At 39.9% G+C, this 14,214-nt stretch overlaps 1 protein-coding gene across 2 annotated transcripts in view; it reads right to left on the reverse strand.

Annotated features, from left to right (window-relative positions):
• Window positions 1-14,214, reverse strand: part of AGBL1 (ATP/GTP binding protein like 1) — a 730,233-nt gene that overhangs the window by 206,623 nt on the left and 509,396 nt on the right. For both annotated transcript variants that reach the window (XM_032342085.1, XM_032342083.1), the window contains exon 22: window positions 11,718-11,881. In XM_032342085.1, the coding sequence (XP_032197976.1) occupies window positions 11,718-11,881 (164 nt within the window). The remainder of the gene's footprint in view (window positions 1-11,717; window positions 11,882-14,214) is intronic.

The raw sequence follows: 14,214 nt of genomic DNA on the forward strand, positions 1-14,214 counted from the left end.
TTAAAAAAAGATTCATGACATTTGGCAAAAATCTTAACCTCTATAAAACTTAATTTCTTTGTTTGCAAAAGGGGAGGCTAATAATAGCACCTGTCACACAGGATTATATATCTGACTGACATAATAATTTTAAAATGCTTAGCTCAGCAACTGATTCATAGTTAAGCTCTAATGAATGTTTGTTATTATTGTTATTATATATATATATATATACACACACACACACACACACACACATTAACATACAAATTATTTTTACAGTTTCATACTATTCTACAAAATTAATCAACAATGGTTTTCTTTTCTTCTTACTACTGCTAAGAATCTGGGCTGTTTAAATTCATAGGGGGATATAAGTATCATTGCTATAAATACCTACATATTAAATATTGTTTTCTGTTAAGTTTATTTTCTTAAGGGATATTCAAGCTGGAAATACAGGATTAAATGAGAGGTTTTGATGGGCCATTTTACAAGTTGCTAGATTCCTCTCCAGAGGAAAGTAAACCAGTTTACAGACAGCTGTATGATATTAAATCTCCCTCCTCATAGACACCCTAACATTTGTATTTTAATTATTTTATTTAACAGATTATTTTAAATAACAAAAATACTTGACTTTGCCTTTCTTTACAAATGGAATTGGGTTTTCTGTTGCTATTTTTCCAAGCTAAGATTAGCATTTCTTCGTGGTTAGTTCATTTATTTTGATCCACTTGGGAACCATTTACTGTTTTAAAGGAACATATGATATTCAGTCTCAAGAGACCCCCAGCCTAGGTCCCATTCCAGCATTTCCCTTCTTGTAATCACTGGGCATTTCTCTGCCTACAACTATAGAATGAAACTAAAAATATTCTCCTATTTGGATACCATGGGCTACTTTTCAAAAATAATCTGAATGCAGCAAGGGTGACAAAAGACAAAGGAAGAATGATATTATCAAAATTTCAAGGTAATAAGAAAGGGAATTGATGGAAATAGAGTATAAAACACTGAGCCTCCTCTATGACTGTTTCGTTATAATGGTACCTTTTGGGGAGGGATTCTGCCCATTTCTAGAGTCCCCATTTTGGCCCATTTTGGCCCCGCAGTAGACATTTGTACTCCACTTTCTGTCCCCATTCATTCTCTCTAAGGAGGAAGAATAACATGGAACTGGTGGTTTGGGGGGCGATGCTGAGTGAACTTGAGCACCCTGTGGCCTCAGTGTTCCTTCTCTTCCTGTAGGACCTGACTCAGAACACACCCACTGCTCCCATGCATGATTGGCTTAGCAAGGCAGACTCTATCCCTATAGTTCGGGGTGAGGAAGTTCAATTCTGGTGGGGACATGATCACGCACTCATTACCAGTAATAAAGCAGTTATGTTTTATTTCAATCTGATCAGCTCCTGTATTCTGTTTCTTATTTGATTTGGAACTCAGGAGAGATGAGATAGGTACCATTCACTGACCATCCTAAAGGTCAGTAAGGCTTAGTATTTGTAGTCATTAAGCATCAAGGATGCCTAGCCATACTAACTGGTTTTGCCCCTAATCTTTTTACCAGCTTCGGGGAAAGGCAAGTCACATGGCTTCTCCAAGTTCCAGTTTCTTCATCTGCACAGGGTAGATAATAATCGTACACACCTCAAAGAAGTGTTGAAAGCAAGAATTGGCGAACTATGGCTTAGTCGGACAAATCCAGTCCATTGCTTATTTTTGTAAATAACGTTTTCATGAAATACAGCCATGTCCATATATTTACATACTGTCTATGGCTACTTCTATGCTAACACAGCAGAGCTGAGCAGTCGCAAAGAGACCATATGGTCCACAAAACTTAAAACGTCTTCTGTCTCTTTCCAGAAAAAGTCTGCCAACCCCCAGTTTAAAAGATAAAACAGGAAAGAGTGATGCATGCAAAATGCACAGTCCGGTAGTGAAAAGAGTAAATGTTTCTTATGTGTTCACTATTACTATCTATTGGAAGACAGAATGTCTTTGTGATTAAGAGCACTGATTCTTTGGCCTGGTTCAAATGCTAGCTCTACAACTTACCAACTCTGCCATTTTAGGCAAGCCTCAGGGTCTTTCTAAGTCACAATGCGTTTACCAGTACATGGACATAACAATGCCTACTTTGTAGGGTTATTGAAATGCTTCAATGAGATGATATGGCAAATGACTTAGGAGAGTACATTATGGCCATCACAACTGTCATTAATTTCCTCCAAAAGGAATCTAAAATATGAACTCACTTCTAATACTAGTTCACTGATAACAGTAAATCTCAATTAATTCACATATTCTCTCAGAAAATATTAAGTGATCATCCTGACAAAGTCAGAGCATGTCCAGGGATGCGTAGAACTCTTCCTTCCTCCTTAACTTCCCCAATACAATCATCCTAAAATCTATACTCTCAGATAAAAGCCAAAGTACCATGAAATCTCAAAGAAAAAGCACCATCTAAATCAAGTCACTACACACAGGGGAACGATCTGCATTGGGTGAGACTGCACCAGAGTTCAAAGAACATCCAAAGCCTGGATTATCATGCAATTGTGAGTCTTGACAGAGCTCTCATGCTTTAAAGATGAGTCAACAAGAAATGAGGGAATGGAAGCTGAAAGAAGAGGAGGGATGGATCAGAACAATCCAGGAGGTAAAATGTTGTGATGTGGTGAAATGTTGAAATGTTGACGTACAAAGAAATGGATGCCTCCGCCAAGCAACAGAGAGATGCACGCTTTGGGGAATGACCGGCCACCAGAAACGGAAGCCAGTCTGACGTAGTTCCTGGGAAGGTATCAGGAAAATTTTTTAAAAATGGCATTTATGAAACATTATATGAAAAAAGTACAGATTGAAATGGAACAGGAACATACCATATTACAAAAGGAATAAAAGAGATGATGCTGATGAGAAATAATGAAACAGAAGCAACGAATCTCAATGTAAAGTAACGGAAATCAAAACACATTGTTAGCAAAGAGGAGAGACTCTGTGAGGACAAATAGCCTCCAGAACTTGGTGAATGGGACTGAAGAAGAAAGGTGATGAAGGGGGAAGAAGAGACAGAGGCAGAGGTTGGGAAGCAGATGCCAAACATTCCAGAGAAACAAAGACCAAGACGTGGTATGGAATCACTGCTTTCTGGGAATTGAAAGCCATGTCAGAGGGGAAGAAAGGTTCGAACTGAAATCAACCAGAAGTACCTAAATGTCAAAGAAGAAATATTTCTGATGTGCTAGAAAAAGAATGTTGATGTTAATGAACAAGAAAAACCAGGACAACTATTAAGGCAACAAAATCAGGGTGCGTGCTGAGGGTGCCCAACCAGACTGAGTGTGGCAGGATTAAATGGCAGAGTATGTCCACACTGTTACAGTGAATGAACTCTCTGGGAAGGCTCAGTGGAATTCCTGTGTAAGGGGAAGAAAGAGTCACATGGATATGAATGTGCCAAGAATATACCTTTGAGGGCGTCTGCGTGGCTCAGTTGGTTAAGCGACTTCCTTCAGCTCAGGTCATAATCCTGGAGTCCCAGGATCGGGTCCCACATCAGGCTCCCTGCCCAGCGGGGAGTCTGCTTTTTCTTCTAACCCTCACCCCTCTCATGTGTGCGCTCTCTCTCTCTCTTTCCCTCATTCTCTCTTTTTCAAATAAATAAATAAAATCTTTTTAACAAAAAAGGAGAATATACCTTTGATTTACTTTACCCAAAAAAAATCATTAAAAAAATTTTGTTGTTGTTTTTTTAAGGTATGCTCTTGCAAAAAATGTGACATGAATCAACCCAGAAAAAATAATGGGGACATGATTGTATGGAATGGATAGAAAAGAGCAATGCAAGTAATTAAACAAAACTGAATTTTAAAGTGATTTGACTATGACTATAAGGCAATCTAAACGTCACAGATACTCCTTCTATGGGAAAAGAGAAGTGGAAAAATAATATCTTTGTTTCAAACAAATGGGAAATAAATGGTTTTACAGGTAATTTGTATATGTTCAAGATGTGTATGTTCAAGGATAAATCCTAGGAAATGGAAAGTGTTCCACATCATAGAACAATACACACTACACACAGATTTTATTCATTCACAAATACAGGCACAAGCCTCCTCAATTCACAGTAAATAATACCAATATCTATGATAAAATGGTATCTTAGATTTTTAAGGATGGATGAGTATTAGAGACTCTACTAACGTAATTTTAGACTTTTTTAATTCAAAGTAATAATCATAGTCTCTCATGGTTCACAAGGGACTATAGACTCTGAATAACAATCTGAGGGTTTTGAAGGGGCGGGGGGTGGGAGGTTGGGGGAACCAGGTGGTGGGTATTAGAGAGGGCACGGGTTGCATGGAGCACTGGGTGTGGTGCAAAAACGATGAATACTGTTATGCTGAAAATAAATTTTTAAAAAAGTAATAATCATTTTTCTAGATACCAAACAAATGGATGAAATTCATCATCCAACCCTGCTTTTTTAAATTAATATGCTAAAAAGCTAATTTATAAAGAAGTTATCAGACATTAATATCAAAACAACAGATGGGGGTGCCCAGGTGGATCAGTTAGTTAGCATTTGCTTTGGGCTCCGGTCAGGATCTCAGGGTCCTGGGATCCAGCCCCACACTGGGCTCCCTGCTCTATGGGGCATCTGCTTCTCCCTCTCCATCTGCCCCTCCCCCACCTCTTGTTCTCTCATGCTCTCTCTCTCTCTCTCAAGTAAATTAAAAAACAAAACCAGACATTTTACTTAATGTTCAAATGTTTAGAGTCATTCCCATTTTGAAGTTAGGTTCACAGCAAGGATCTGATAGAATATAGGATCTGAACAGAACCAGCCATAAATAAAGTTCTCAAACTCTAGCCAATACTATAAAAAGAACAATAGAACAATACACACCACAATAAAAAGGAATAAAAACTGAGTAAAGCTATAGGCCTGCCTGGGTGGCTCAGTGGGTTAAGCGTCTGCCTTCAGGTCAGGTCATGATCTCAGGGTCTTGGGATCAAGCCCCACATTGGGCTCCCTGCTCAGTGGCGAGCCTACTTCTCCCTCTCCCTCTGCAGCTCCTCCTGCTTGTACTCCCTCTCTCTGTCAAATAAATAAATAAAATCTTAAAAAACACAAAAACGAGTAAAGCTAATTATCAAAACTTATAAATGGCATGACAACTTCTCTAAAAAAAAACAAACCAGAAAAATCCATGGAAACACTTTTAGGTATAACTACAGATTTCAATGAAATTATAAATAAATAAATTATATATATATATATATATATATATATATATTTTATATATATATATACACACACACACACACACATATGAAATCAGAGTTTTCCTATATCATGATGACAGCCATTTAGAAAAATATGGAGAAAAGACTTTTAAGAGTAATGAGAAAATTTAAAATATGAAAATTAAAAGCTTTTGATGATATATCTAAGAATTGCACAAAAGGGTACAAAATGAACCCCTAAAATACTTCCTTTGTGAACACCAAAGAAGAGCTAAACTAGTGGGACAAAATTTCAGATTTTGAAAAAGCAATATGGGCAAACAGTCAACAGACCAAAAAATCTATAATTTTAATGTAGTTTGAGTTAAATTTAATGTAGTTTGAGTTAAAATCCCAGTGGTTTCATTCTTGGCAGTTAACAACTCATTATAGGGCCCATCAGTGAAACAAAAAACAAGGAAGGGAAAATAGCAAAGCACATTTTTAAAATAAATATTAATGAGGTGGTGCCTGTAACATTACATATTTAAGTTGTACAGCTACAGTATTAAAAACTGAAGAGAACAGAACATCAAAAAATAGACCTAGGTACATTCACATGTAGATACTGTAAAGAGACTGACATTACTAATTAATGATGGATTATTTAGTAATTACTAGGGCAAATGGTGACTAATTTAGAAATACAGAATTATTTAATTGTAACTGGAAAAGAAATTATAATATGTAAATAGACTCATTATAAAAGCATCTCCCTCAGTATAATAATATCAATTGACACAGTTTTACAATGAATTATTATTTGGATAATTGAGTTATGAATTATTTGTTATTCAACTGAAGTAGGTGTGCTGTCAAAGCTAAAAGGGACAAAGAAGAAACCTGGTACACCTGTCCATGTAAAAACAAAAACATCCAAAGTCAATAAACTACATTAAAAAAAAATGTGAAAGGTAAATAGGAAAAGTATTTGCAATATCCATGACAAAGAGGTGTTGAACATCTTTAACACAGAAATTTCAATTAAATTTAAATATAAATTTAAGAAAGGAAAAAACATGATGCTGAAAGGAATAAAAACCAAAAGACATACCCAGGAAATTTATTTTAAAAAGAAATGATGCAGAAACATTTTATCTATATCAGAAAAGGTAACACTATAAATTAAAACCACATCCTCTTTTCACCTAAAAATGGCAAAGACTGTAATGCGAAAGCAACCGGTGTGTCTAGAAGACATGTTAGAGAAAATCCAGTTGAGTTTGGCGATGACTCTTCAGATATAATACCAAACAAAGGCAGGATGAATGGAAGGAGTAACTGATGAGCTTGACTTCATTAAAATGAAAGATTTCTGTTCTGGGAAAGATACTGTGAAGAGAAGGAGAAGACAAGCCACAGACTGGGAGAAAATATTTGCCAAAGACACATCTGAGAAAGGACTGTTACCCCAAATATACAAAGAGCTCTTAAAATTCAACAATAAGGAAAGAACCTGATTAAAAAATGGGCCAATGACCTTAAAGACTCCTCACTAAAGAAGATAGACATATATCTGGTAAATAAGCATATGAAAAGACGTTCCACCTGGCATGCCATCCGGAAAATGCAAATTGAAATGATGCCATTAGACACCTGTAAGAATGGCCAAAATCCAGAACACTGACAAAGACAAATGTTGGTGAGGCTGTGGAGCAGTAGGAACTCTCATTCATGGCTGCTGGGAGTGCAAAACAGTGCAGCCACTCTGGAAGACAGTTTGGTGATTTCTTACAAAATGAAACATGCTTTTACCATACAATCCAGCAATCACACTCTTTGGTGTTTACCCAAAGGAGCTGAAAACTTCTGTCCACACAAAACCTGTCCACGGATGTTCATAGCAGCTTTATTCATAATTGCCAAAACTTAGAGGCAGCCAAGATGTCCTTCAGTGGCCAAACGGGTAAACTGTGAATCATCCAGACAATGGAATATTTGTCAGTGCTAACACTAAATGAGCTATCGAGTCACGAAAAGACATGGAGGAAACATGAACGCATATTTCTATGAGAAAAAGGCCAATCTGAAGAGCTTGCATACTATATGGTTCCAATTATATGACTTTCTGGAAAAGGTAAAACTATGGGCACAGTAAAAAGATCAGTGGTGGCCAGGGGTTCATGGGGAGGGAGGGTTGAACAGGCAGAGTACAGAGGATTTTTAGGGCATTGAAACTTACACTGTATGAAACTATAATGATAACACATGTCATTATACACTTGTCCAAACCCACAGAATATACAACAGCAAGAGTGAACCCTAAGGTAAACGATGGACTTTGATGATAATGATGTGTCAATGTCACTACATCAACTGCCACAAATGCCTCCATTCCAGTGGGGGATGTTGATAATAGGAGAGGCTGTATATGTTGGGGGCAAAATATACATGGGATATCCATACTTTCCTCCCAATTTTACTATGAAGCTAAAACAGCTCTTAGAAATGAAATCTATTTTAAAAAGAATAAAACAGTGTCTATAAAGTTACAGAAAAAAGAACTTTCATACCTGGACACTAAAGGTATTACATATTTGTTTATTCATAGGTGAAAAAAAAATCTAATTTCCCCAAAATGTTGACAATGGTTCTCTATCAAAGGCAGGGTGGTTAAAGACAGGGATATGGTGTTTTTGTGTGTGCTCTCCAAAAGGTAAGTTAATATAATTTAAATTTAATGTATTAATTTCACATAATTCAAAATATGTAAGCCAAAGACAGAGGCCTTAACCCACTGAGCCACTCAGGTGGCCCTAAAAGATACTTGATTTTTATTTATTTTTATTCCCAGGATCCTGGGATCGAGCCCCGCATCAGGCATTCCGCTCAGCAGGGAGCCTGCTTCCCTCTCTCTCTCTGCCTGCCTCTGCCTACTTGTGATCTCTGTCTGTCAAATAAATAAATAAAATATTTTTTTAAAAATCGTGTCTTTTAATTAATAAAATCTAATTATGTGTTCTCAAGTCTAGGGCACATTTTTACTTTTTCAGTCTTGCCTCATCAAACTCAAGAGAGGACCGAATGAAGGCCTGACCCTGACGCTCAGGGAAGCCCACGCCCCGGAGACCACAGTTTGGGAGAATAAACCAGATCCTGAGCCATCAGCCAGGCACAGCTCGGAAACTCCGAGCGTGTCTATTATTAATGGAGGGAGAAGCGGAGATGGGGGAGCTCAGCGGAGAAGAGCTAGAGGCAGCGAAGGGATACAGATGGAGAGGCGCAGGGGCTGACGCAGCAAACCTGTGAAATGACTTTGCAAAAGACCTGTCACAACGGATACACGACACCTCGGAAGACACGGCCGAGCGTTCCTGCAGCATGTGCGCAATTATTTCCGGGGATAAGACCGAGAAAAAGGAGGAGGGAAGAGGAGAGAAGGAGTCTGCAGGCGTTTTTCTTAAACGAGCAACTGGGAAGAAGAGACGTGGAGAAGACAAATCCAAACAAAGAAGGCCCGCACCGTACTTCAGTCTGAGCTTCAGTCCCTGGGCAGACATCCACCATTTCTGCTCTTTCTCCGCTCATGAAAAATGGTGAAGTTGCTCCGTGGATGTTGACTACACTCTAATTGTTTTGGTGGTAAATGAGGCATGAAACCTATTGTCAAAAAACACGTTGTTCGGGGCGCAGAGCCATATTTTATCTTCCCAGAACATCACTCCCCAGGGGTGAACAATTTCTATGGGGCCGAAGAGATTCAAAATACCATGCCCTCGCGTTTCTTTAAATACAGAGTTTTAGGGGCACCTGGGTGGCTCGGTGGTTTAAGCCTCTGCCTTCGGCTCAGGTCATGATCCCAGGGTCCTGGGACCAAGCCCCGCATTGGGCTCTCTGCTCAGCAGGAAGCCTGCTTCTCCCTCTCTCTCTCTCTGCCTGGCTCTCTGCCTACTTGTAATCTCTCTCTCTCTCTCTCTCTCTCTCTGTCAAATAAATAAGTTTTTTAAAAAAATCTAAAAAAAAAAAAAAAAGAGTTTTAGGTAAAAACTTGCCCTTTACCTTCCCTAGTATTTCCTTCTGTGCAACTAAAAAAGAATCCTCCTGAAGTCTGCAAGCCTGTCCTGCAGAGCATGCCCAGGGAAAGGTTAGGTGGGGAGGGGGGTGGCAGATCTCTCCTCTTGAAACCATAGGGAGCGCAGTGTTGATGAACATTAGTCACACCCTTCGTATTAGAGGGAGAACCTGTTGCTAACTGGATCCCTAGGATTTGCTTGGCTGTCCTGATTATTATATCTTGTGATGGAGCCCTATTCATCAGAAACTAATCAAAGGGTACTCGAACAGCCTGCTGTTGATTGCAAACCAACAGATTTTACTGTCTTAAGTTCCCCTCTGCCATCCTTTAATGGATACACGCTTATTGGCTAGAATATTTACTGGGTCAAGATAGGTTCAAGGTGATTTTGCTCTCAGGTAGTTTTGGGTCCTTTGGGCAGGAACCACATCTATTTTGATCAACTGCCTGGATGAACAGAAAGACGGATTGAGATACACACATTTGGGTGAAATGGGCAAATTCCATCCTGCCATCGGCACCAAAACTCAGTGCCTCTTAAACTGAATTCAAATCCAATTAAAACACACACATGAAAAAAATAAAATAATAAAATAAATAAATAAAACGCACACATGAATCACATCCTGCATGCAGGTATCCTGCCCTTAAGAAGCTGCACCAGCCTAAGGAGGGCCAGAGGTCATGGAGGATTTCAAGCGTCAGGACGCATGCGCTGCTTGCGACTGAAACATTAACAGAAGTGCGGAGTGGCAGGGAGGAGCGGGAAATACCATCTTCTTATGACAACCCACACAGCAGCCATTGTATTTGGAGCTCGACACCAAATTCTTTAGACTTGAATTAGAAGAGGCACTTGTTTGATAGATTTCCTCTTGTTCCAGTTTGCAGGCAACTAATCCTCACTGCATTGGATCAAACAGACGGGCGCAATCAATTCAGGGAAAGCAAGCAATGCCAGGTCTGCTCAATCTTCCCTCAATGAGCAGCAGAGAAGAAGGTGGGGTGGTGGGGAGGAAAGAAAGAAAGAAAATTCAGGCATGCCTGCACCCAACACAGCTTAGCAAAGGAAAAGATGAGAAGACAAGTTGAAATATGTATCCTGGCAGGTGGAAGCACTTGCTGTCAATAGGGAAGACGCTGACCCGCCACAGTGATGCCCAACGCACCACGCCTGGCGGTGCTGAGCGGGACCGAAAGGAGCACGGGCGGACAGCAGTCGGGATGATGTCAAAACAATAGAAATCAGGGCCAGTGTCTCGAGGGAGGAAAGAGGTCCAGATTTACTTAGGTCTCCATGGTCTGTGATCTACAGTACAGTGTGATGAGCAAGTTAATTACTGCATTTAGGTAATTAAGTCTCAGAGAAACCAGTACCTTCCAAAGCAAAATTAATTTACGCTGCTAGATCTTTCCAGGCTTGACTGGCCATTTGGTGAGAAGTCACGTTGGAACCGCAGCCTCACAGCGGCAGGAAGAAGATTAATGAAAATACGCTAGAAATAAAACAGCCCCAGTATCAATGGCTTGATCTCTGCCTTTGGACCAGAAGGATATGAGGAGATGCTTCCTGGTTTACCAGAAGCCACTTCCTCCCCCAGCCGCTCAAGGCCCCATCCATTCCCTGCCTCAAAGCATGGCCAATTGACTTAGTCTTCTTGGACTCCTCTTTTCTTGGTCCTCTCTTCTCCCACACGGCCATTCTTTCTTTCTTGCCCCCTGCTTCTGTTTTGATCAAGTCTAAAATATCTGTCTATAGTAAAGAGCATCAAAAGAGCTCATTTGGATAATGGTTCTCCCTCTCTTGACTCAACACCATTAATGATCCTCACAGTTCTTGGAGATCCCTCATTCCCCTGCGGTGGCCGTGAGTCAGGGTGTCCAGGTCAATACATAAATCACCGTCAGGTGGTTCTTCTCATGATCTGAGAAGGAACAGTGCTTTTTAAGAACAGGGAGAGTCAAATATTTCTTGTCCCCAAGTTCCTAGATGTTGGCCATGAGATTGCCTTTTTTTGCTGAGTAATGGCTCCAAAATGATGCTTGTATACATACAAACACGCTACTGGCACGCTACTGGCAAGCAGACGCATAGGTCCATGTGTGTGTGTTTGCTAAGCTGCATCTTCTCTACCATAAGCAAAATTTATGTATAATGCATGTTTATAGATACATGTAGCTTTATATATGCTTTTATGTGTACAAGTAGGCACCATTCGCTCTGTGTTCAGCAAGAAGTGAGGATGCCCCGGGTCTGGCTCCATTAAACCACCATTGTCCTTACCTTCAGTTGGCGGCTTCTCCGTATGGTCTCCTCGTCAAAGACCTGTAGGACCACTTGGCTTTCACCTCCAAGATGGGCTCCGATCGGAACACCGAGGTCCAAATCTCCCTCCCACCACTGTGAGCAACTTACCGTTGGAGGTGGTGGTCCAGGGCTTCTTCAACCGCATTCAGGAGAGTCGCGGCCCGGGTCAGGAGCTGACGGCTGCAGCGTACGGACTTGAGTTCCAAGATGAGTAAACTCAAGCAGAACATGGCTCCCATCTCCTCCAGCTCACTGGTGCCAAACTGGAGACCCTGCCAGGTATATAAAACCATCAGAAGAGACTATATCATGGGAATGGAGTGAAGACAATTTGGAATAGAGAGAGAGAACTCCTGGACACATGACTATCACAGAAATTGAGAATTAATAGCATTCATCAGCCGCTATCTAATGGGCTTTATTGGGTGTTTTCTGGATTGGTAGTTCTCAGTCTACGTTATGTGTCATCCAGGGTTTCCCAGAAGGAACCACCCCCCACCCAGCAAGGACAGTAATGCGCTGGCAGGGGTCCTGAAGGGCAGAGAGGTATGTGGGGTTCCAGAAGTCACTTCCCCCTCTTTAATCAAAACAACAGTGCTTCCATCTGTATTTTTAAAAAGGGTTCCACTGTTGAAACAAAAGATTGTAAACGACTGTATTAAGAGATGCCCTTTCCTTTCTGTCAACCAGTGAACAAGAATGAGGGAGATCCTTTATATATAAATACCAAAACTTAAAGACAACGCCACCAGCATTTATTTCATCTGTAATGTGATAGTACGTGAGAGAAAAGCCATGATATTTACTCTGTGCTATTACCCATGAAGCAACATACAATAATAAACAATTTTATTGAGCATTTACTAGGTGCCACATGCTGTTCTGAGCCCATTCACATGGATTTAATTCAATGAATACTTATTAAAGTTATATGAGGTAGGTGTTGCTATTTCATCCATTACACAGGGAAAGGAGAGTTAGACCCATGCAGCTGATAGTTTATCCATGAATGCACAGTGATAGGGACTAGTAAGTGAATCATGAGTTGACTCTTCAACAAAGTGTTATCCATTACATAATGAAGTACAAACTGCATGGTTTTTGAAATTAGATAGGAATTGGGTTTGAATCTTGACTTCACCATTTTCTGATTGTGTGATCTTGGACTTAATGAACACTATTAGCTCCAATTTTCTCATCTGAAAAATGAGATCAAAATTCTTCCCTCCACACGTTTGGGCATGTAGTGATAATCCAGGGTCTACAAAATGCTGGTCAGTATCAGCTCAATTTCTCCTTCCTTATGCCTAGCAAATATATCTAATATGACAGAATTCAACGTGGTCCTGAGTTCTCTATCTCTATAAATATATTTCATTTCAATGAAAAAGTATTAATAGTTGAATATTATTTTTTAAAGAGATTTTCATATCCAAATAGCAGTGATACAGGACACAGAGATGTAATAGTAAAAATCCAAAAAGATTGGTTATAAGCATCACAACGGAAAACAAAATTGCAAACTGGGAATTTATCAGCCTCACAAAAGAATTTCTTGGTAAAAGGATAAAGGAAAGTAGGTCTATTTCAGCTTATTTCAAAGTTGTTTGAAAATTTTATTTGCTGCATGTTTGGACACCTGTTTTCCTAAAGAAAGGAGACACTGCTTCAGAGTAAAGGGAAGTCTGTTCCTCTGTAAACAACAGAAATGGGAGGGGAAGACAGATGTTTAACAAGTAATTTTTCTTCAGTCGGTAGAAAAGATCACTGTTTAAAGAGAGAAACATCTCAGTCTCTTTCCATTTGCTAAAGTTCCAACCTTGTTCTTACACCTTGTTTTCCTGGCTGTTCTTCTTCCTTCTAGAATGGCCAGCTGCGTGGGGAGTTACAAAGCGAAGGCCATGCCCTCCTCCTCAATCAGCCACCTTGCTGGTGGCAAGAAAGAGTAAACAAGGAGCATATGAACTAAATCCGGCCCCTCAAGGCAGGCAGGTTGCCGGATACATATGTGTAACCCCAGCATCTAGCAGAGCACCTACAGGTCAAAAGGAGGACAAATCCTTGGTGGAAACAAATCTCACTGCATGAGCCATCTTGAGAGGTCAGGGGCAACACCATGGTATAAGTCAGCTTCTATAAAAAACAGCCAAAACGATAGCAATTTTATAACAAAAAATATTTCCATATCCCAAATATCAGTCCATTTATTTCAAGCAATTGTTGGTATTCTAAAAAAGACTTGTTGAGAAGACCTGGATTAAAGGAACTTGTACCACTTACTGGCTTCGTGGTCTTGAGTAAATCACCTATTCCATTTTGATCTCCATTATGAATCTTTCTTTAATACACTCTTTTTACTCTCAGCCGGTATCCAAAATATTTATTGATATGGATAGTCCCTTCTTACCGCCATACACAATCTAGAAATGAAATCCTCAAAGGCAAGGACCGAGCATGATCCCTGGCATGGATCCAATAGTCTATTATATAGCTTATCTTCAAAATATGAGAAATGGATAAGCAATGGCTTTATGTGGACGGCTATGGAGCAGCATGAACGTACCGTCTCTTGGATACACACCCTATTTGTCAAGTGGAACTTCGC

The sequence above is a fragment of the Mustela erminea genome, chromosome 5, assembly GCF_009829155.1.
Source record: "Mustela erminea isolate mMusErm1 chromosome 5, mMusErm1.Pri, whole genome shotgun sequence".
In the NCBI taxonomy this organism is placed as follows: domain Eukaryota; kingdom Metazoa; phylum Chordata; class Mammalia; order Carnivora; family Mustelidae; genus Mustela; species Mustela erminea.